General features: G+C 42.9%; 1 protein-coding gene across 1 annotated transcript in view; it reads right to left on the reverse strand.

The window, feature by feature from the left end:
* MATK (megakaryocyte-associated tyrosine kinase) overlaps positions 1 to 25,444 on the reverse strand; it is a 156,422-nt gene that overhangs the window by 9,317 nt on the left and 121,661 nt on the right. Inside the window, exon 7 of the mRNA XM_063914846.1 lies at positions 12,986 to 13,070. Coding sequence (XP_063770916.1) covers positions 12,986 to 13,070 — 85 coding nt within the window. The remainder of the gene's footprint in view (positions 1 to 12,985; positions 13,071 to 25,444) is intronic.

Here is a 25,444-nt window from a genome sequence, read left to right on the forward strand (position 1 = left end):
ACTTTAACATCCCTATTGACATCACTAATGCCGCTTCCACTAATCTTCTCGCCCTTTCCACCTCCTTTGGACTTTCTCAATGGACCTCCACCCCTACTCACAATCTCGGCCACTCTCTCGACCTTGTCTTCACCCACCGATGTGATCTCTCTGATTTCTCAAACTCTTCCTTCCCTCTCTCTGACAACCATCTGCTCTATTTCACCCTCTCATCCTCCCTCCTCCTCTCCACGCCCAGACCCACCACCACCAGACGCAATCTCTGGTCTCTCAACCCCACTTTCATGTCCTCCCTCGAGACTTTCCTCTCTCCTCTTTCCACTATGACTTGTCCCAACCAGGCAGCCACCTTCTATAACTCTTCCCTAACCGCTGCTCTCGACTCTGTGGCCCCCCTCTCCTCTGTCCCCCTCCGCCGCTCCAAACCCCAACCCCGGCACACCAAACTAACACGTTTCTTACAAAAATGCTCACGCTCCGCTGAACGCTCCTGGAGGAAATCTCACTCTCTGCCGGACTTCCTCCATTTCAAGTTTATTCTCTCCTCCTACAGCTCTGCTCTTTCCCTCGCCAAGCAATCCTTTTTCAAAGCACTCATCTCTTCTCAGTCCTCCTGTCCACGCCGTCTCTTTGAAACTTTCAACACTCTCCTTCGCCCCCCTCCTCCTCCCCTCCCATCATCCCTCACTGCTACTGACTTTGCCTCCTTCTTCATCTCCAAAATTGAGGATATCCGACACGACATCTTCCGCCGTCACCTCTCTGCTACCCCCCTGCCCCCTTTATCCCTCCCCTCCATCTATCCCACCCTGTCCTTCAGAAAAGGAAGTCCACTCCCTCATCTTATCCTCCCCCCCACCACCTGCCCCCTGGACCCCCTTCCCTCCCGTCTTCTCCTCTCCCCCACTGCCTGCTCCCACCTTGCTCACCTCTTTAACCTGTCCCTCTCCACCGGCATCTTCCCCTCACCATTCAAACATGCTCTGGTCTCACCTATTCTCAAAAAACCCAACCTCGACCCCTCATCACCCACTAACTACCGCCCCATCTCTCTTCTCCCTTTTGCCTCCAAATTACTTGAACGACTAGTCTACAGCCATCTCACAAGCTACCTCTCTGACAACTCCATCCTCGATCCACTACAATCTGGCTTTCGCCCACTCCACTCAACTGAGACTGCCCTGGAGAAAGTCACCGATGACCTGCTTTCAGCCAAATCCAGGGGCCACTTCTCTCTGCTCATCCTTCTGGACCTCTCTGCTGCCTTTGACACCGTAGATCATCCTCTCCTCCTCGGCACACTCCAAAACGCTGGCCTCTCTAGCACTGTCCTTGACTGGTTTTCTTCTTACCTCACTAACCGCTCCTTCTCTGTGTCTGCCTCCAGCATCACCTCACACCCTTCCATCCTTCCTGTTGGTGTCCCTCAGGGTTCTGTCCTTGGACCCCTTCTGTTCTCCCTGTATACCTCTTCCCTGGGTGCGCTCATTAACTCATTTGGCCTTCAATACCACCTCTATGCTGATGACACACAACTCTACCTCTCATCTCCTGATCTGTCCCCCTCTGTCCTCTCTCAGGTTTCCAGCTGCCTCTCTGCAATCTCCTCCTGGATGTCTGAACGCTTTCTAAAGCTCAACATGGACAAAACGGAACTCATCATCTTCCCCCCATCCAGAGCAACACCCCCGACCAATATCTCCATCATTGTTGACAACACCACCATCTCCCCCGTTCCCCAACTCCGCTGCCTGGGCGTCACTCTTGACTCTTCCCTCGCCTTTGCACCCCACATCCAAGCTCTGGCACAATCCTGTCGTTTCCAGCTACGCAACATTGCTCGTATCAGGCCATATCTCTCCCAGAGTGCAACTAAACTCATCATCCATTCACTGGTCATCTCACGACTTGACTACTGCAATGTCCTCCTCACTGGCCTCGCTTGCTCCCATCTTGCTCCCCTCCAATCTGTCCTGAACTCCGCAGCTAGGCTTATCTTCCTCTCCCGCCGCACCACATCTGCCACTCCCCTTCAACAAAATCTACACTGGCTCCCATTCCCCTACAGAATCCTCTTCAAACTCCTCACCCTCACATACAAGGCCATCTCTAATTCCACTGCTCCCTACATCTCCAACCTCCTTTCCCTTCATACTCCCTCCCGCCCCCTACGGTCGACTAATGACCGTCGCCTCTCCACCGCCCTGGTCACTGCTTCCCATGCACGAGTTCAGGATTTTGCCCGTGCTGCACCCCTTCAGTGGAACGCACTCCCCCGCTCCATTAGACTGTCCCCAACCTTGCAAAGCTTCAAACGGGCACTAAAAACCCACCTATTCATCAAAGCATACCCTCCTGATGTATAACCCAGTGCTGAAGCCACGCCTCCACCCCCCTGCCTCATGCCGTGAACATCTCAGCTTTACTTGCATACTGCCATCAGGCTACCTCCCACTTGGCGCACCTCTTGTCATCTGCCTGTTGCCCCTCCCCATTAGATTGTTAGCTCTTTAGAGCAGGGCCCTCTTTCCTCTTGTTATCTAAGCCCTCGTCTCAACACATTTCACTCACAGCTCTCCCCTACTCAACGACCATCTTTATCCTGCTAGTAAAGGCTCATCTCCATCTATGGCCACCAGCCTCTAGTAGTACGATGATCACTCCCTCAATACTTACATCTTAGCTGTATTATGTCTTGAGAATGTGTGGTGCTCTGTTACCTGTACTCTATTTCTGTTATTTATTTACTGTAATGCAATGTTTTGTCCCCTTTACTGTCCTTTGTACGGCGCTGCGAAACACATGTGGCACCTTAGAAATAAAATGTAATAATAATAATAATAATAATAATAATAATATATAATAATATATATATATATATATATATATATATATATATAAATGAAGACTACGGCGCTTAGGTGCAATTTTGTGATTCTATACCATGAGTATGTGTAACCCTTGTAGAAAATAAAAACACTTCTCAATATATTATATGAGCAGCAGCTTATAGTACAAAGACATGTGCTTGGCATGCACATATAATTTGTTGCAAGAGTTGGTGGATACAAGTGCCCAAGAGTGTAGTGAGTATATCAAGGGGAGAGAAGGTATAAAAGAAAGGGATGATAAGAACTGGCTTAGGTCACTTATCTGGTAACAAGAGAAGCTCTGCTCAAGCAGCACTCTTTTGTGGCTTAATACATGCGAATAAAACAGAAGAAAGCAAACATAGTGTGTACCGTTCAAGATTTCATATTGTGTCACTGCATAGTCTCACAGGCCTAATTAGGGAGCCAGCTTATTCCCAAAACACAATCAATTTGCAGCCTGAGCAGTGTATATATTAAAAATACAAAAATGTAATACACATAATAACATAAGAATACATAAAATAGCTGAATAACATGCGTACAGAATAAAAAATTATATAAAGCTTATCTGTCCATAAGAATGGCTGTAAGGCATGCGTACAGAATTAAAAATTGTATGAAGCTTATCTGTCCATAAAAGGAGATGTCTGCAGGTAGTGCCAACGCGTTTCGTCCGTCAGCAACAGGACTTCATCAAGGGGATGGACACACTGAGCAAGCATGCTCTATTTATACCCAAAGATGGCAATTGATGATGACATCACTTCCTGTGATGAGTTTTACTAGAGCACTAGAGAAAACGATTTTTAATATTCTAAATGGCACTCAAAAGGTGACAGATAGACTTAGATAGGAGAAGACCAGGAGAACTAAAGAACCAGTATCAATATCACAAAGTAGCGGCCCTGCCGTCGGAAATAGCGGTGCAACGCATGTGTAATTTCCGGCCGGCATGATTAGCTTATATTGTAATAAAGTGCAGCTATCATATAAGTGGGAATAGAAGGTTATAGCTGGTGACTATTATATCATAAAATGAACGAAAGAAGTAAGCTATTAAGAAAAGAGAAGCTATTAGAGAGAGTGGCTGTGATACGCACCGCCGTGACGGTGACGTCACTTCCATTCTAAATACGGAAGTGAGTGGGCGGGTGAAGGTGATGTGAAATGCACCGCCATGACAGTAACGTCACCTCCGTCCTAAATACGGAAGTGCACGGCCGGGTAAATGTGTTGTGTTCGTTAATGCGGTGAACCGCACCGCCATTAACTTCCGGCCATGATGAAAGTGAATGTGCACAAAGTACAGCAGCGGTGAAACGCACCGCCATTACTATAGCGTGATGACGCGGAAGTGCACATTGATTGTGATAGCCAACATAATTTTAATAAAGAAACATTTAAAGTGATTATTTATCAAGTGTTTAGAGTAGAGGCTTATTGTAAGGCTAATATAGTCTGCTCTTTAATTGAGACACACCGCCAAATTTATGGTGAGGTGCAACAGATAGTAATATTTTAAAGTGACAGTGTTATATATATATAACGTGGTATTGTTTTGAGTGCAATTAGATATAATTAATTCATCACTACAGTAGTACTAATGATTTTATATATATATATATATATATTGTAAACAGGACCTAGACCAATTAATTTTTCAAAAAAGAACAGTATATCAAATCCAATAATAAGATCTCATTCTCTTTTAATCATTCCGATGTCAATTGTTTGAAGGTTCATAAATCATGTCTTTAAACTTTGTCTTTGCACATCGCTTAGAGTCCTATTATGCTTCTTTCCAAAGTCGTCTTGTCTAATATCAACGTCTGGTGGAGAGTTTATAATTGTTTTCTGAAAAAGAACCATAGGATGGCTAATGACATTGAGTCTGAACTGGATGTAAATTTACATATTAATAGAAGAAGAAAAAAGAAAAAAACAAATATTCTACATAATTTTGTGCAAGAGGAAATATAGTGTGTGAAGGAATGGAGTGTCAAAGAAAAAGAGCAATTTCAAAAGCTCCATTTAATCCTAGAGCAGTGGCGTCACAAGGAGGGTGCGGGGGGTGCGGCCCGCTCCCGGGTGTCACCCGCCGAGGGGTGACACCAAAATGCCGGCTCCTGCAGAGTGACAGAAGCCGAGTGCTGCACTGTTATATTATGTGCAGCACTCGGCTCCTGTCACTTTGTAGGAGCCAGCACTGCAGGGACAGCACCTCCCGAGAGTCAGCCCTCACCTCCCACACCCCCCAGTTAAAAAAAAAACGGGTGTCGGGACGTGAAGCCCCGCCCCTCCGCAAAGCCCCGCCCCCTTTGCGTACCTGCAATGGTGTAAAAATAGGTTCCACCCGCGAAGCCCCGCCCCTCTTTTTAAGCCCCGCCCGTTCCCGCAAAGCCCCGCCTCTTTTCTCCTCGCTGCCGCACCGGGTGTCACAGAGGTGAGTGACGCCTCTGTCCTAGAGGTGATAGAGTCTTTAGTTCATGGATCCAGAACATTTCTCATTTAGAGAGCTTATTTAGGATATCTCCCCTCTTTCTCCAAGTTTCACCAGTTCAATTGCTTTAAATGAAATATCTTCGGGGTTCGATTTATGTTTTTCTGTAAAGTGTTTGGAGACCGTGTGGTTGTCTATCTTATTTTTGATGTTTCTGATATGCTCTTGGATTCGTAGCTTTAACACCCTTTTCGTCTTTCCGACGTATTTAAATCCACATGTGCACTCCAGTAGGTATATTATCATTGTTGAATTACAGTTTAGGTAATCTTTAATACTGTATTCTTTGGTATTGTCGTGATTAGTGAATTTTTTCCTATTCGGATGAAGATATTTACAGATATTGCAGTTTCCACATTTATAGCATCCTTTGCAGACTATGAAAGTGCTGTTTCCAGATTTATTCTTACTTTGTAAATGACTTGGTGCCTTAAATGGAAATCTAAATTCTATCCCCTGGAATCTAAAGGTAACCATATAAATGTATTTCAGGAACTAGTGAGAAAAGGCCTATGTGACATTGAACTAAAGAAACCTCCTTTTTCCAATTTGAAGAATAAAGAAAAAGAAGCCCTTAAATATCTGCAAGAAATTAATGAAATTATCAAGCAGGCGGACAAAGGAGGAGGCATTGTACTCCTAGACAGAGATGCATATGAATTTGAAGCTCTACGCCTTTTACATGATACATCCTCTTACAAACAGCTTCCACAAGATCCCACCAATTCTTATGTAGAAGAACTTAGAATCTTACTGGTACATTACTTTCATAACAACATTTTGGATAAAAATGAATTCCAGTATCTTATGATGACAACACCCATAATTCCAACATTTTACTATCTCCCAAAGATACACAAGAACCTCTCAAAGCCACAAGGCAGACCTATTATTGCAGGGATCGACTCCCTTACTAGTCATCTATCGGAATATGTAGACATCTTTTTGTGCAAATATGTAATCAACTTACCATCTTTTTTGAAAGACACCAATAGCGTAATCAACATACTGTCCTCAGTTGAATGGAAGGATTCCTACCTTTGGATTACTATAGACGTGCAAAGCTTATACACCTCCATTGTTCATGAGAAGGGAATAGAAGCCTGCAGAAGATTCCTGGATAAAGACCCAGAACTATCAATGACTCACAAGAATGCAATTTGTGATTTCATGAAATTCATCCTGGGTCATAACTACTTTATATTCCAGCGGATCTTCTTCCTACAAATTTGTGGAATGGCCATGGGCACGTCATTTGCGCCCAGTTTTTCTAATTTACTAATGGGCTCATGGGAAGAAGAGTGCATTTATAACAACAATCCATACCTGAAAAATCTGATTGTCTATAAACGATATATAGATGATATTCTGATTATCTGGGAAGGAGAGGAGGAACTATTCAGATGTTTTTTTCAATTACTCACCACAAATCAATATAACTTGAAGTTTACATAAGAGATCAGTAAAGAAAGTGTACATTACCTGGATCTAACTTTTTCAAGTACCAAATCAAAGATCATAACAAGTAACCATATAAAAGAAGTGGATACCAACAGTTATCTTCATTTCAAATGTTGCCACGCTCAGAATTGGAAAACCAACATCCCATATTCTCAGTTCTATCGCATTAAATGCAACTGCAGCAATGAACAAGATTGCCAAAATCAACTAACAACATATGCCACCAGATTTAAAGAAAGGAAATATCCAGAACATGTGATAAATAAAGCATTAGAAAAAACAGCCAACAAACAAAGAACAGAATTATTCAACAAACAAGTACAGAAGAAATCTGAAAACTTCACTCCCTTCATCACCACATTCAGCAATCAAGAACAGAATATCAGAAAATCCATCAACAAGCACAGGAACATCTTATTAATGGATCCAATCTTAAAAGAAATTCTCCCACCAAAACCAGACATTGTATTCCAGAAAACTAGTAACTTGAAGGACATCTTGGCACCACGTCATTTACAAGTAAGAATAAATTTGGAAACAGCACTTTCATAAACTGCAAAGAATGCTATAAATGTAAAAACTGCAAAATTTGTAAATATCTTCATCCGAATAGGAAAAAATTCACTAATCACAACAATACCAGAATACAGTATTAAAGATTACCTAAACTGTAATTCAACAATGATAATAAACCTACTGGAGTGCACATGTGGATTTAAATACGTCGGAAAGACGAAAAGGGTGTTAAAGCTACGAATCCAAGAGCATATCAGAAACATCAAAAATAAGATAGACAACCACACGGTCTCCAAACACTTTACAGAAAAACATAAATCGAACCCCGAAGATATTTCATTTAAAGCAATTGAACTGGTGAAACTTGGAGAAAGAGGGGAGATATCCTAAATAAGCTCTCTAAACGAGAAATGTTCTGGATCCATGAACTAAAGACTCTATCACCTCTAGGATTAAATGGAGCTTTTGAAATTGCTCTTTTTCTTTGACACTCCATTCCTTCACACACTATATTTCCTCTTGCACAAAATTATGTAGAATATTTGTTTTTTTCCTTTTTCTTCTTCTATTAATATGTAAATTTACATCCAGTTCAGACTCAATGTCATTAGCCATCCTATGGTTCTTTTTCAGAAAACAATTATAAACTCTCCACCAGACGTTGATATTAGACAAGACGACTTTGGAAAGAAGCATAATAGGACTCTAAGCGATGTGCAAAGACAAAGTTTAAAGACATGATTTATGAACCTTCAAACAATTGACATCGGAATGATTAAAAGAGAATGAGATCTTATTATTGGATTTGATATACTGTTCTTTTTTGAAAAATTAATTGGTCTAGGTCCTGTTTACAATATATATATATATAAAATCATTAGTACTACTGTAGTGATGAATTAATTATATCTAATTGCACTCAAAACAATACCACGTTATATATATATAACACTGTCACTTTAAAATATTACTATCTGTTGCACCTCACCATAAATTTGGCGGTGTGTCTCAATTAAAGAGCAGACTATATTAGCCTTACAATAAGCCTCTACTTTAAACACTTGATAAATAATCACTTTAAATGTTTCTTTATTATAATTATGTTGGTTATCACAATAAATGTGCACTTCCGCAGCATCATGCTATAGTAATGGCGGTGCGTTTCACCGCGGCTGTACTTTGTGCACATTCACTTTCATCATGGCCGGAAGTTAATGGCGGTGCGGTTCACCGCATTAACGAAAACAACACATTTACCCGGCCGTGCACTTCCGTGTTTAGGACGGAGGTGACGTTACTGTCATGGCGGTGCGTTTCACATCACCTTCACCCGCCCACTCACTTCCGTATTTAGAATGGAAGTGACATCACCATCACGGCGGTGCGTATCACAGCCTTTCTCTCTTTCTAATAGCTTCTCTCTTTTTAATAGCTTACTTCGTTCATTTTATGATATAATAGTCACCAGCTATAACCTTCTATTCCCACTTATATGATAGCTGCACTTTATTACAATATAAGCTAATCACGCCGGCCGGAAATGACGCATGCGTTCCACATGCGTTTCACCGCTATTTCAGATGGCAGGGCCGCTACTTTGTGATATTGATACTGGTTCTTTCGTTTTTCCTGGTCTTCTCCTATCTAAGTCTATCTGTCACCTTTTGAGTGCCATTTAGAATATTAAAAATCATTTTCTCTAGTGCTCTAGTAAAACTCATCACAGGAAGTGATGTCATCATCAATTGCCATCTTTGGGTATTAATAGAGCATGCTTGCTCAGTGTGTCCATCACCTTGGTGAAGTCCTGTTACTGACAGACGAAACGCGTTGGCACTACCTGCAGACATCTCCTTTTATGGACAGATAAGCTTCATACAATTTTTAATTCTGTACGCATGCCTTACAGCCATTCTTATGGACAGATAAGCTCTATATAATTTTTTATTCTTTTATTCAGCTATTTTATGTATTCTTATGTTATTATGTGTATTACATTTTTGTATTTTTAATATATACACTGCTCAGGCTGCAAATTGATTGTGTTTTGGGAATAAGCTGGTTCCCTAATTAGGCCTGTGAAACTATGCAGTGACACAATATGAAATCTTGAACGGTACACACTATGTTTGCTTTCTTCTGTTTTAGTCGCATGTATTAAGCCACAAAAGAGTGCTGCTTGAGCAGAGCTTCTCTTGTTACCAGATAAGTGACCTAAGCCAGTTCTTACCATCCCTTTCTTTTATACCTTCTCTCCCCTTGATATACTCACTACACTCTTGGGCGCTTGAATTCACCAATTCTTGCAATATATATATATAATTATATATATATATCTCAGCGGCTGCTCCTACCTGTGCGGAGGAGAGGGGCTGCCGCTGCCTGGTCCGTCTGAGGAGTAAGAGAGCCCTGCTGCCACCGCTGCTGGCCATCCCGACACCTGCATAATGAAGCTGACTGAAGCTGGACCTGGTGCATGCGCACAAGCGGCAGCTTGACTGCGCATGCGCAAACACCAGCTTTAGTGGACTGCATCATCTGCAGTCCATAGAAGCCAGCTAGGGCTGACGAGGCAGGAAGCTGGCTTCCTACAGGAAGCCAGCTCTCTGCCTATTGGAGCCCGGTCTGGCAGTCACAGAGATATGAAATACCTCCCAGTGGGACTGCCTGTAGTGTTTGTGATTGACAGTTAGTACTTCCAATAGGAAGACTCTGTTAGTCACAGTAAAGCCAGTGCAGTGCATATGGTTTCACAGACAGTGAGCAGGGTGGCGGATTTTACCTGGTGGCTGCAGTCCTGCAGGAACAAATTGGCTGGTACTTAATCTCCATCCACTTTATCTCCATCCAAGGCTTAGCAAATAGACCCCTAAAGCTTCTATCTCTACTGTTGTGTGAAGTGCTTCTGAAGTGAAGGAGGGGTTTTGTTTCCATTCTCTCTAATGGGCTATTGTGTGGCACCCCGGTACTTGGAGAGTGTGTTGTGTGATAGAAGGCAGGGGAATACAGAGCAGAGCAGGAGCTGAGTGTTGTAGACAGCAGCAGGATGCTAGGTGGTGAGAGCAGCACTGGTGAAGGAGAGCAGAGGGGGGTTACCGGGGAAGTGTTTCCGGATAGCAGGTGTTGAGACTCTGCAGCCGGAGGACCAGAAACCACCAGGCCTGGTGAGAGGCGCAGACGCCGCGGCCATCTTGAGACATTCAAGAGCCATTACGGCAAGTGTAGCCAGCTTGAACCTCCGTTCCCCGGGACTGACTGAGTAGTTTGAAACTGCCAGCCAGCCTTAGGCAAGTGTGCCCCTCAGCCTCCGCCACCTGTGTTACAGACCAAACAGTATTTAAAAAGGGTGCAGCCAGCAACACCATATTGTGCCAGTTAAGACCCATAGAAAGAGAGCTAAATAAGGACTAAGTTTAATACAAGTATCAGAGAAATATTTGTGCTAAAGAACTGAGTTTTGTGCACATTATCAGACAGATAGTTATTGCTGGAAGGGCTGAGCTTATTATACAAAGGTTCATCAAGCACTGCACTGAAAAAGACTGACTTTGTTCCACACAAAAGCCCCTTATTGTGACATAAGTGCCATTGTCAGGAGACCCTGTTATTCCTTCGCTAATTACATCCTCTTTGAATAAAGAACTGAGCACCATTGACATTTGCCTAACCCAGTATTCTCTCCATGGCCTTCATTCCGAGTTGATCGCTCGTTGCCGTTTTTCGCAGCACAGCGATCAGGTGGAAAATCGGCATTTATGCGCATGCGCATGGTACGCAGCGTGCATGTGCTAAGTACTTTCACACAAAACTTTGTAGTTTTACAGAGGATCGAGCGACGTTTTTCAGTCACTCGAGTGTTTGTAGTATGTTTGACAGGAAGTGGGTGTTTCTGGGCGGCAACTCAGCGTTTTCAGGGGGTGTGCTAAAAAACGCAGGCGTGCCAGGCAAAAACGCAGGAGTGGCTGGGGAAACGGGGGAGTAGCTGGCCAAACGCAGGGCGTGGAACTAAACTGCGTCAAAGCAGGAACTAAACTGACTGAGGTGATCGCAAGGTAGGAGTAGGTCTGGAGCTACTCAGAAACGGCATGACATTTTTCCTGTGCAGTTCTGCTAATCTTTCGTTCGCACTTCTGCTAAGCTAAGATACACTCCCAGAGGGCGGCGGCTTAGCGTTTGCACTGTTGCTAAAATCTGCTAGTGAGTGATCAACTCGGAATGAGGGCCCATATCTGTGTGTCCATTCTTCATTGACATGCTGGGGCGCAATAGACTATATTTGCCAGTGAAGATATTTGTTACCTTGGCTAGGGAAAGCTAGAAAGTTAGTATTTGGAATTACTGAACATATTGCTATCATTCTCTCATCATCACATTATAGAATGGAATGCACAGTAGGGTGCATCAAACGCCCCATGAATTTTTAAAAGTAAGAAAAATGATTTGTCCCCATGCTACATTTTTTTAGAATTGTTAAGGATATATTGCATACAAAATCTGAGATGATATTTATGTGGCCCATGGTGATTAAAGATTTCTATTTATTTCTATTTTTCTATTTATTTTATTTTATTTATATTTATTTCTATAAATTTCTATTTATTTTATCTGAAAAAGAAATAATGATTTGATTAATGATTTGTGATTTGGATGGGAACAGCCACAATAGGCCCATGAGGCTTCATGCTGTTCCCTTTCTTTGTTATGCTCTTATGTTCTTAAATCAATGTAAGACAAGCATTCATGGCACACATACAAAAGTTGGCTTCGTTTTGCTAAAGTTAGTTGTTTTGTATAATACAATACAATACACGTGCTTTAGTACCAAGATACAGACAATTTTTGGGTGTGGAGGTGGACCACCTAAGTCAAATTGAACATCAAAAAAATTTGCACAGTTGTTTCTATGCTAAAAAGGTACATTTTAAGAATAGGGACAGCAAGCATTCCGAATGTCGGGGCATTTGATGCACCCTAATGCACAGTGTCTTATATTATTTCATGATTCCAATGATTTTATGTTAATTTGTGAATCTAATTGTTCTTCGTCCTGATTCCAATTCTTCTTCTTCTATGATTCAAATTGTTTGTCTTTTGCATGATCTTTTGTGGTGTGCACTATAGTGAATTGTATATTCCTGTTCTTCTTGTATGCCAAAGCCTTCTTTTTGTAATTTACAACCTAAGCAACATCCCTTAACCAATCATCCCTAATCCAGAGTTCATTGCTGATAAATAAAAAGACTTCATGTTGCAATTGCTGACTCATTTCTGATCCATATCAATCTATCTTCCATATCAATCTATCTCTGAGCACGGTACTACGAAACAATTTACAGGGAACAACATTTCAGGGGAAAGGTTTGTCACATATCCACCCAACACCTGTGATACCTCTCTCAGCCACTTAGACATACCCTGCTAACCCCGGGGGTGTTACAATTGCACCTTCAATCAATAGCAACCACCGTTTTGCCATACAATTCCTACCCTGGAATGCCCATTTTTCACAATGAGAGAACCCACCACAATATACCTGAATTAAAATTGCCTAGTTATGCGCAATAATCACGATTTATGAATGCCAGTGGATCGGTGTCCACCTCAGATTCATGCCTGATGTCTTTAACCAACTTACCTTACTTAATAGTTCCATTACAAGATAGAGGCCATTGTGGAGGACAACTCCGAGCAAATTTACTAGATTCTTGTGTTGGAGCTTTCTGGAATGATAATGGTTTTAAGTTAGGGTGAGCAGATTTCAGTGTACAGTATATGGAGAATATTTATCATTCACTATTTGAGACATATCCCCCCAAAACACCGCAAATATTAAGTATCACCCTAATGTACAGTATAATGTATATCTGCTGCGGCTCTTCCTTCATAAATGGTCCCTCCATTTCTGTAGCTACCAGATTTACCAAGCTCTGAAGATGGTGTTACAGCTGAAGCTTTTGGGCTACATTCCGCAGAACCCTCCATGGTAATGGACACATTACATGCGTGGTCACCAGGTCACGCCTGTGCAGATAATTGCTGGGGGGGTTCCGATAGAGGAGTGAAGTGGCTGCTACTGTGATCACTTCACTCCCAGCAAATTGCAAAGAACAAGCTATTTTCAGAGACCCTATCCTTCATGTGCATATTAGCACATATGGGCGAATGTTAATTATTATTATTTTTTTCATATAAAGTTTATTGGCAGGTCACACAGAATAAATACAATGACACATATAGCAAAACATAATAAGCAGGAATGTAATACAGACTATAGTTATCAAAATATACTGTGTATTACAGTATAGTGACTAATGTTATAGTAAAGAAAGGAGAAAGAGGGAAAGAAGAAGCTCAAGTGAAGGACTGTGTGGCAGCGATTCAGAGACAGACAAAGATATAAAAGGAGATAAAACAAAGAGAGATCTTGACAGGTGGATACCAATCAAAAGGATGAGGAATCTCATCCTAACTTTAATGGAGAGGGAGCAGGAATACTGGTCATGTATTACACATGATTCATATACCAAATTCAAGATGCAATTAAAGATAAAGAAGAAGGAGCCAGTTGTTTCCAATCAGCGGCTATCTGACAAGTGGTAGCATAAACTATGTGGCGTATTAATTAGTTTTGGGACTTGGTTGCTGTTTGGAGACTCAGTGGGAGGGGGAAGAACATAGGTTCTCATGGAATGGGAATTTGGAGAGGGTTCAGTATAATTTACTGCCGGCCGGAATGCTGGCCGTCAATATGCCAACAGTGCCATCCTGGCCGCCAGTATGCCGGCATTGGGGTGCTCACCACAGGTTCTATTCCTGCTCTATGGGTGTCATGGACACCCACGAGTGGGAATAGCCCTTATGTGCTGAGATTCCAGATGTCGGCATTGGTATCCTAATCGCTGGGATCCCGACAGCCAGCCAATTAACTGCATCCTTTTGTATATTATGGGATATGAGATTAATAACTTCCTGCCAGAGGTTTCAGATTTTTGGGCATGACCACCACATATGAATAAAAAAACCTTTAGAGGCGTAGCCCTTCCATCTAGGAACATTTTACTAAGATGAGATGGTACATAGGGCCTGGTTCAGAGAAGTATGCAGCTGCAAGTGGGATTTCCTACACAAAGCAACTGCAGATACCAGCAAGTGAAGCTGCTGCCCAGAAATTAAAAGATACACCCACCAGTGCTACCACAACTCATTCAAAATTGCATACACACACACAGCCTATACGCAAGAACAATGAACACTGGGCTGAAGGGGAGATCTATAGCTACTCAGACTGGACCTGTCAGTAATCACGCAGGTGCATGTTTTTGTACATTAGGGCTCACAACTAACATCAGATACACTCACTGTCACGACGCTGCCGGCCAATTCTACAAATATGCCAATTTGAGAATTGCCACATGCGACGTGGGGGTCACTTTTGACACACGGGATTAATCAAACACCTTAGAAGCCACCAGCAAGAAGAATTTAGCATCTAAATGCGAGGTAGTCTTCGCTTCTACCTGTCTCTCACACACACACACACACACACACACACACACACACACACACACACACACACACACACACACACTGCAATACTTAGAAAAGTAGGTAGACGTGGGCCACACAAGGTTTTGGTTCATAAGCATCACAGAATCAGAACTAAAAATTAGATGTTTTATTTCAAGAATACTTCAGAGCTTTAGTTACAAGAAGATGTTACAAAACTTATTAAGAATATTTTAAAAACACAGAGTACAGTAATCTTAAAACCAAATTAAAATAAATAAAAATACAGAAAACCTAGCTCACATACTCAAACGAACTTAGGTGGTTCTGTTGTGGGGGAATTTCACAGAATAGCCCTAGTCATTTCCAACATATAGTTGAGTCCCAAAGAAATGCCCTCTTTGTCCCAGTGAGAGGGACAGATATAGCCCTCAGCTGCAGCAGGCCCCCACCCTTGGGATTTTTAACCACTTCCCTGCTGGACAATAAACATACACCATTTTTACATACTGTTGGTGATAAAAAAGAAAGACAGGAGAAGGGGAGGGGTGTAGCCCAAAGGCATTTAAATCTCCTTCAAAGAGAGCGAGGATCTGTACCATGTCACCCCTGGATGGTTTTATGACTAGCCAGGAAGTTTAGTGGCTTAATCATCTCAACATGTGGAATTCATTTCCTTTCCATCGGGTGATTGATCCGGACATATCCCCCTTATCAAGATTTATAACCTCTGGTCTGGTCATTGCACATGGAGCATTGCTTTCATTCCTAACTTTAGGGTCTGTAGATAAGACAGAATCTACTCTCTCTCTCACACAGCCTAGATGCATGGAGGTCAAATACAGGACATCACCTGCCAGCCATTTTGGCACATCTAAGCTGAAAGAATACAAAATGATATATATACAGTCACTTGTAAATATTATTGGTGATTATTTCTGCAGGTAATCACCACACCTTAGATCACATATAATTTGAGATCTTCCTTTCTGCATTTAAACATGACACTCACTAAAAGTGGAAATGACATGGCTGCGTTTTAACAACCACTCCCTGCTAAAATGTATTAACACCCCCACACGGTCACTTCCTGTCAATCACTTTGAGAAAGAATCCTCATTGTGTGTAGGTACTCAGCTGCACCATGATGCATGCACAATGTGAATGCAGCACATACACAGTCTGATGATAATTGCTCAGCTCTGTGGAACATCGGCTTTGCGTACTTCTCTGAATCACACTCATAGTACCATTGGTAACAAATTGTAAATGTTTTCTCTAACTTTAACACAAATTGAGCTGGGGGCAGCAATTTCCAAGATATCCGAGCAATCATCCTCATCCAATGTGCCACCCAAGTTTGTCTCCCAAGCTATTTTTGGGGGTTCATGTAAAGATGATGATTCCGCAGACAATATTAAAAAATCAAAGAGTTGGAAAGGATGTGGAACAGTCAAATATTTCTGACTAGTACAGTCCCACACAGTCAGTGAGTGAGCTACAAACTAGGATGTAGTGGCCAGGTAAGCCAGAGGAGGGATGATACAGTAGATAGCTCCAAACTATCTGCCTACATTTCTGCCCAAATTTTTTGTCTCCAAGATTGCACCATAATACACACTGAGCTAGTTGCGCGGCCAAATACATTTTTTTTGAAGTTCGGAATATTGAGTCCACCACTTTGCATAGGGCATTGGAGAAGTTTTAGATGAACAAAAGGGTGTCTGCCTGCCCAAGTAAAACAGGAAGTGTGAAACTGCGGAAATTTAAAGACCTATGAATGGACAAAGAGTGGAGGGTTTGGAAGAGGTAAAGGAGCCGAGGGAGAATGATCATCTTCACTGAATTCACCCTACCTATTCAGGAGATAAAGTGGGTGGACCAAGAGTGTAGATCAGATTTAATTTGAGCGAAAATGCAGGGATGATTAGCTTGAAAAAGTTGGTGATGTCGACAGATGACAAAAACACCTTGGTGTTATCTTCTGTTTATGCCAGTGGAGTGGGTATGTCTCTTACAGAGAAGATTTAACTGCATTGGAGCTATAGAAGTTTAAGATCTCTATTTTACAAGTGTTATACTTATATTCTTAATAGCAAGTATATAGGTCTATCTCAGCAAATAGGGACTGCAAGAACTGGGTTGGAGTAGCTAGCGAAAATGAGAATATCATCAGCATACAACACAATTTTGTGTTTGGAAGAACCAACTGTTATTTCAGCAATGTTAGTATTAGTGCAAATCCTTGCTTCTAGGGGTTCCATCATCAGAACAAAAATTATGGGAGAAAGGGGACCCTGCGATTGGTAATCCCGAAGGAGGGAGAGAGGTAATTTGGCTAACCGTGACCGTGGCTGATGGTAAGCAATACAATGCTAGTATACCTAGAAATTTGGCAGAAAACCTCATAGCTCTAAGCACCTCAAATGTAAATGACCAGGAATTACAGTCAAAGGCCTTTTCTGCATCGAGCGCCAGGACAAGTGAAGGGAGTTTCTGTCTAATAAATCCTGTGTGATGTGGGTTGACCAAATGAGTGAGGAGGGGATGCAAACGGTTGGCTAAAACGTTTGCGCACATTTTTAGAGCAACATTCAGTAGCGAGACTGGCCGAGGTTGAGGCAGGGGCAAAAGAGGCACCTCCCAAAATTTTATTAAAAACAGTGGTGAGGTGGGGAACAAACTCCTTCGTAATCTTTTGATAGTATTGAACAGAGAAGCCATCAGGAACCTGGGCAGCAGAGGATCGCATGGATTCGATAGTGGCACGTTTCCTATATAGAAATAGCCTCATTAAGCACAGAGAGCTGGTTTTCCGGCACGCATGGAAGAAGAATGTTTGATAAATATGAATGAAATCCCTCAGACTCCCCAGGAGAAGATGACAAGGGTTGGGGAAGATTATAAACGGAACTATAAAGTTCTTTCTATTGGGGTCATATTTATTTATTACCCGAAAATTATATAGCACACATATTTTGCAGCGCTTTACAGAGAATACTTAGCAATTCACATCCGTCCCTGCCCCAGTGGAGCTTACAATCTATATTACCTAGCACATTTATACGCACACACATTCATACTAGGGTTCATTTTGTCTGAAGTCAATTAACCTACCAGTATATTTTTGGATTGTGAGAGGAAACCAGAGTACTAGGAGGAAACCTACGCAAATACTGGAGAATATACAAACTCCACACACTATGACCTTACTTTTGTGAGGCAGTAATGCGAACCATTACACCATCCATACTACTCTCATATGTGAGCAAACCTTATTTCTCAGAAAACTAATCGATCAAACCTAGGACCCGTTTATTCACCAGCATAGAGTAATTTTTTTTTTCATTTTGTACTAAAAGTTTTGGTGAAGTTTCCTAATGCTAACTGAAGCCTTATGGGAGAGGAAAATGTTCAACTCACCCTTGAGATTCTCATGCTGAAGGGAAAAGGGAGGCAGATGGGGATTGTTTGTGTGTGGCTAAAAGAGACGAGATTTGTTATTCAAGTCAAAGAATTTCTTGCGCCACTTTCTTTTTAGCACTGAAGAGCTTCCCGGAGAAATATTGGTGGAGGCAGTTTCAGCAAAGTAGTAGTATAGCCGATAAAATATTAGAGAATGTGGAAGGTTATAATAAAAGGGAATCATCTAGACACCATCTATGCTCGCAACGCAGAGGTTTTATATATACATGGCTGTCAGGTCAGGCTGTAGTAAGGTATCTGACGAATGGACTGGAGCTGAAGTGACAGAGACCACTGAAGGGAGAAGGTGTGAAGATCGAATTTCGTTTCTTCTCATAGACAGGACACTATATAACTGTGATTACGAAGACTGTAACCTGAGTAGCTGTGATCGTCAGACACAGGGCCGGTGCAAGGTTTCTTGACGCCCTAGGCAAAACTTCAGCCTTCTGCGCCCCCCCAACCACACACAGAGTTTTAGTACATACAGGAAATGCGGTAGAACACAGAAAACAGGTTTTTACTGCATTTTCCTTTTAGTACATCCCGTCCAGCATGCTGACCAGTGGCAAACTCAGGATTTAGCAAGGAGGGTTTCCGTGGGTATGTATGTATATGTGCATGTATGTGTACTATATATATATATATATATAGACAGAGAGAGAGAAACAGAAGTAAAGTTTTTGCTACTTATAAATCCTGCAGTGCCGTGTGTTACTCTCCCTGCCAGGGATATATACATGAACAGTTCAGCGGCACTCCTCCCTAGCGTGTATAGCACAGATGTAAATGCCGGTGCCCTCCATGGGAAACAAGCAGCTCCCAAATCACAGCAAAGTATTCGGCGCCGGCGGCACTCATGGCAACAAACGACAGAACTCAGCTCTCAAGCCAACGTTTCAGTGTTATATTGTCAACATTTTCGTCAGGGCATGTAGTACAGCCATGCGCCGCTAATATCATGTGTTTTTCTATTCTAATAGCTCCTAATCTATTCACTTATGTAGTGTACACTTATGTGACTGCTTATCACTCAAAGATAACATAGTGAGAAACAACCACATGCTTATGTATACTTAAGAAAGTGCTGCTCTCAGACACATTAATATGCACAACAGTAACTAGTAACTAGGTCGACCACTATTGGTCGACAGTAACTAGGTCGACAGGGTGTCTAGGTCAACAGGGTCTTTAGGTCGACATGTTCTAGGTCGACAGGTCAAAAGGTCGACATGAGTTTTTCACAATCTTTTTCTTTTTTGAACCTTTTCCTACTTAACGATCCACGTGGACTACGATTGGAACAGTAATCTGTGCCGAGCGAAGCGGTAGCAGATCGAAAGCACCATGCCCGAAGCATGGCGAGCGAAGCGAGCCATGCGAGGGGATGCAGTGCACTAATTGGGGTTCCCGGTCACTCTACGAAGAAAACGACACCAAAATAACATTAAAAACTCATGTCGACCTTTTGACCTGTCGACCTAGAACATGTCGACCTAAAGACCCTGTCGACCTAGACACCCTATCGACCTAGTTACTGTCGACCAATAGTGGTCGACCTAGACATTGTCGTCCTAGTTACTGTCGACTTTCAATACCACACCCCACGTGACTATAGGAAGCGGGGCATGAGGATCGTCTAATTATATTTAGTCTGTCAGAAAATGTGTATCTTTTTGGCTAAATAGTATATTAAATCATGCAATGTATGCCAGCTTTCGGTTTCTATACGTAAGAAAACCAGTATACCACAACACCAATCTTGTTGTACGGTCTGACACAGCCTGTCATTTTATAATCTATGATCGCTGGTGTGATTTAGTATGAATGAACAGCCCATCATAGCCCTCATTCCCACGTGTGCATGCATTTTTGTATAACTGCACAATAGAATTTATGGAGTTAATGCAAATGATGTGAGATATGGGAACTGGTAATTCAGTTCCATATTATTGTTCCTAATTATAGGAGGCAGTAACTCCTACTATTAATATCACGTCTATCAGTTATGTAGGAAATATATGGCCTTATAGTGCAGCTCCAAACTGAGGACAAATACTATAGCATCACTTATGGTTAAACAATCCTTGTATACACACAGGCGTACTGGGAGGTCAACTAAATGTCACTCCCCGGACGTCTGTGGGCAGACAATATCTCAGGCGCACCAATATACTGGTTATAATAAATATTGCCCTAATCCCAATTAAGGAAAAGGAACCAAAATTTTATACCGATTGCCACTTATTAAAAAAACAAGCTGCTCCCACTTATAGCTAGAAGTAAACTATGCAACAGTCACAAATATATTATAAAGAGAGCGCTAAACACCTGCAGTATCTATAAATTAATTGTGCAAAAAAGGAAAAGTGCTTATAATATTTTTTGCATAGTATAAAATTTATTACACATAAAAAGCTAAATATTATAATCTTTCACAACTTTTGTATTAATCACGGATTCACATAAAAATAAAAACTAGATATTATAATCTTTCACAGTTTTTATATATAATCACAGATTCACATAAATGGGAACACTCAGGGAGCTAGATGGTAACTATAGATAGCTATTGGGACAGTCCTTGGTCTCCAACCCAAATGAAATACATACGTTGCCAATCCTAGTAACGAATTTTATTTTGTATCACATAACCATGGTTAGTAATTTTGTATCAAAATTTTGACATTACCTTTTGAGCTAGATAACTGTAGTGAGACAATAACGATTGTGGAGACTGGGAACTTGTCAACAGTGGTTTACAAACAATAACTGTGGAAGCTGAGAACTTGGTAATGGTGGCTTGTAGATAGTCACTGAGAAAACTGGATACTAGGAAATCATGGATGAAAGACCCAGACTGTGGGAATTGAATACTTGGAAAGCGTGGATGAAAGACTCAGACTGTGAGAATTGGAGACCTGGTAATAGTGGATGCAAAATTCAGACTATAAGAACTAGATTCTTGAGAAACATGGCTAAAATGCTTGGACTGTAAACTCAGGATACTTGGAAAACGCGACTGAAAGACTAGGACTGTAAATTCTGAACACTTGATAAATGTAACTGAAAAACTTGGAGTGTGAACTCTGGATACTTGGTAAATGCAACTGTAACACTTGAACTGTGAATGCTGGATACTTGGTGAATGTGACTGAAAGACTTTGACTGCAAACTCTGGAAATATGGAAAATGTGACTGAAAGACTTGAATCATGGAAACGGATTACTGAGCAACTGAGCAGAGAACTGAAGGAATCACCAACACCTCTGGATATCCCACAGCTTGCACCTGGCGAGCTGGCAGCTACAGGAGGTGGTGCCGGTACCGAAACTGGAACCAGAGCGCAGAGGATAGTTGAGTATTGTGCTGGCGAGAAAAGCAGGAGATTTCCAGTGACTCAGAGAACCAAGCAACGAGGATGTCTGCGTTAGCACAAGCTAAAGCACCTTCTAGGAAGAGTAACATAAAGCACTGGCAGAGTTCGATTCAAATCCAACCCCTTTTTATAGGGGAAGTAGACTGAGATTGGCTGAGAAACCACAAAGAGCACTGCTATTGGTTATACTGTATGCATTGGTCTCCAAAATAGCGGCTCCCATAACTGCAGAAACACAAGGAAGCAGTCTCTTTTCATGAAGAGTACCCAATTCCAGAGCTTCAGTGCTCACACCAACCGACTCTGGCAGACACACTGCAACCTCGCACCATGAGTGGGAGCCGGCCACCTGTCGCCGCAGCACAGCCATGACCCGAGCAGGGAGACTCTGGCACCCAAGACAGATGGCGAGACTCCGAACCCTTACAGTCGTCTGTCCAGGACAGCAGAGTGATGCTTGCAAATCTTAAATTCTTAAACAGCAGTAATAAGAATTGACAATTATCGGTAAAAAAATTGTGATAATTGATAAATATGTGAGTTATGTCCTAACCAGAGCTGGCAGAACCCACTCATCAAAGGGATGCAAAGCAGGGAGGCGCCAGGCTGGAAAGGCGCTCTCCCTGCTCTGCATTCCTGTGCTGTGAGCTGTTGCTGCCGGCTGCCACTGCGCCCAGTAGCGGATCTTGCCATGGGCAAGTAGGACTTTTGCCCGGGGCGCCGCCTTCCGGAGGGCGCCGGCGCCATCCGGAGGGCGCCGCACCACTGCAAGATCCGCTGCTGCTGTGCCCCCTGCTGCCGCTGGCCACTGTCCCGCTGTGAAGGGAAACTAGATGCTACGCGTCTAGTTTCCCTTCGTGGAGAGGACCTTTTCTGTAATGATGTGCGGTGCGCGTTGACGTCATTGCGCACCGCACAGCAAAGGTCCTCTCCACGAAGGGAACTAGTCGTGTAGCATCTAGTTTTCCTTCGTGGAGAGGATCTTTGCTGTGCGGTGCGCGATGACGTCATCGCGCACCGCACATCATCTCAGCGGCGCTCCTACTGTACAGGGGGCGTAACTGACCACGCTCCCTGTATGAAGCCACGCCCCCTATGGCCGCCCGGGCGGCAAAAAGACCCTTAGCCGGCCCTGACTGCGCCTATCCCTGTACATGCAGAATGAATTGCGGCTCTTCTAGTCCCCACTCCAGCCATGCCGCTGATCATCAGCCATGCCGCTGATGTAATCTCCTCCTGTGTCAGTGCAGTGGCGCTACAGGGGGAGAGGGGAGGAACGGACTTACAAAGAATAGCTTTGGGAGGAGCAGAGAGCTGCAGTTACTGCTGACTGCAGTACTGCCAGGAGCCACTAGATGCCCCCATCTCCATGGAGCCATCTCATCACCTGCCAAGACTCAGGATCATTAGCCCAAGACCCTACAGAGGAACTAATGTGAGTTTTTATTTGTGGTTGTCTGTCTGTCTGTCTTGTCTATCTATCTATGTGTCTGTCTGTCTGTCTGTCTGTCAGTGTGTCTATCATCTATCCATAGGCATTTCTATAATGGGTGCAGTGTGTGCAGTGCATATGGGTCCCTGGGTCCAGGGGGGCCCACACCACACACATTTCACTCATAAATTATACTTACCCTTCCGGAGTCCTGCAACGGCGGCCCTGCTGTGCGGTCACAAATCACTTCAAAAATGGCCATGGCGGCCATTTCCAAGTGATTTGAGCATGCGCACTGGAGGTGTGCCCGGGAACAAGGTTTGGGCGCCATGTTCCCGGAGACCTGCGCATGCATAGTAGACTCTGGCATTATGCCAGAGTCTACTGCTGCCGGAGAGGAAGGGGCCACTCAAAGTAGGGAGGTATACAGTGGTATGGTATGGGATACCGCCACTTCGAGCACCTATAGTGGGAAGATTCTCTGTGGGGACACTTGTCACCTGTGGCCCCATCCCCCTAAGCGCAGTACCCATCACAGCTTTCTTGCATTACATAAAGCCTGCTGGCACATCTGTTAGAGCGAGAAGAGGCTCCAAGCCCCCGCAGAAAGGGAGCTCCACCACACACACCAGTGATGCTGCGCACATCGGAGGCAGAGCAGGTCCGTGTTCGGCAGTAAAGTAAGTTAAATACTGCACTCCCAGCTGCCACTTGCCAGCCTGCCACATTTGTTGTATTGTAGAGGGGATGGAGTGGAGACAATTGGGGCTGGCCGGGAAGACAAGACGGATTTGGTATGATTTACCGACGTTCAGAATCCCAGCGGTCAGGAAACCGATGCCGGAATACCGACAGCGGCGCATCGAGTCCCCTCTATATGCGCTATGTGTGGTGTAATGTGAAAAAGATTGTGCTACTGTGTGGATTAATTTGAATTGGTACTATTGTGTGGCCATGCCCCACCCGTTTTTTGTGGTGTGCAACTTCAGCGTACATTGGGGGTAATTCCGAGTGGATCGCAGCAGAAAAATGTGTTAGCAGTTGGGCAAAACCATGTGCACTGCAGGGGAGGCAGATATAACATATGCAGAGAGAGTTAGATTTGGGTGGGTTATTTTGTTTCTGTGCAGGGTAAATACTGGCTGCTTTATTTTTACACTGCAATTTAGATTGCAGATTGAACACACCCCACTCAAATCTAACTCTCTCTGCACATGTTATATCTGTCCCCCCTGCAGTGCACATGGTTTTGCCCAACTGCTAACAAATTTGCGCTGCGATCAACTCTGAATTAGGCCCATTGTCCCTTTATTAGGTATGGGAGGCAGGGTGCAAATTTCTAGTTTGCAGGGGGACGCCGAACACCCTTGCACCGGCCTTGGTCTGAACTTTCTCTGATATAGATGAGAAACGACTGAAACAATCCTCCTACAATAATACATAAGTTGCATTAAAAGATACTAATGTTTAAAATTTAGAACTTATACAGATAATATCTCGGACTATGCGATGGCTCAGTTCACCACTCAATATGGGTTACAAAGAAATATGTGATACAAAGAAATGTACACTGGGATCAATAACACAAAAGTCATATGGGATACCCATGCACACTATGGTAGTATTTACTGTATATGAGCAACAGTCTTATGGATATATTTAATAAAGTGTGGGTTTATACTACAGAAATGAAGATGTTGTCCATCTCAACCAATCAGATTCTACTTATCATTTATCAAGGGGATCAGTATACTGGTCAGTATACCAACAGCGGCATCCCATCCATCAAAATCCCGAAAGCCCCCCAGGAAGCCCCCTAACCCTCACCTTTTCCCTACCCTAACCCTCCCTTGTGGGTGTTTAATAAAATTCTTCTAAAAACGATAATGGTCATATAGGTGCACATATACACTTGAAATCAAAACTTGTATAGGCCAGTCACTGACCAGTTTTAATAAACATATACTTAAAATAAAGCCATATAAGCCAATCTCTGACCGTAGTTAGTCTCTCTTAGGGCAGTCTCTGTGCAGAAGCTACTAATATGCAACCAATGCCGATTGTGATGGAATTAGGTCCTGCAGGACAAATAATATATGGATTTTTGTGACATCCAATTCGGAGATCAATAATTACCTTTGATAAAGCTGCCAATTGACAGTGAAACGCGTTAAGGAGCCGTATCTCTGACCAGGGCATTGCTGAAAATTCTACAGGACTCTGCTTATTATACATCTTGGTAGACTCCAAAACCCTTTTTGTGGACTTAACAAAGGGAGAATCACCACACTACTGCGTTGGAGCAAGGAGGG

The sequence above is a fragment of the Pseudophryne corroboree genome, chromosome 1 (assembly GCF_028390025.1).
Source record: "Pseudophryne corroboree isolate aPseCor3 chromosome 1, aPseCor3.hap2, whole genome shotgun sequence".
Classification (NCBI taxonomy): Eukaryota; Metazoa; Chordata; class Amphibia; order Anura; family Myobatrachidae; genus Pseudophryne; species Pseudophryne corroboree.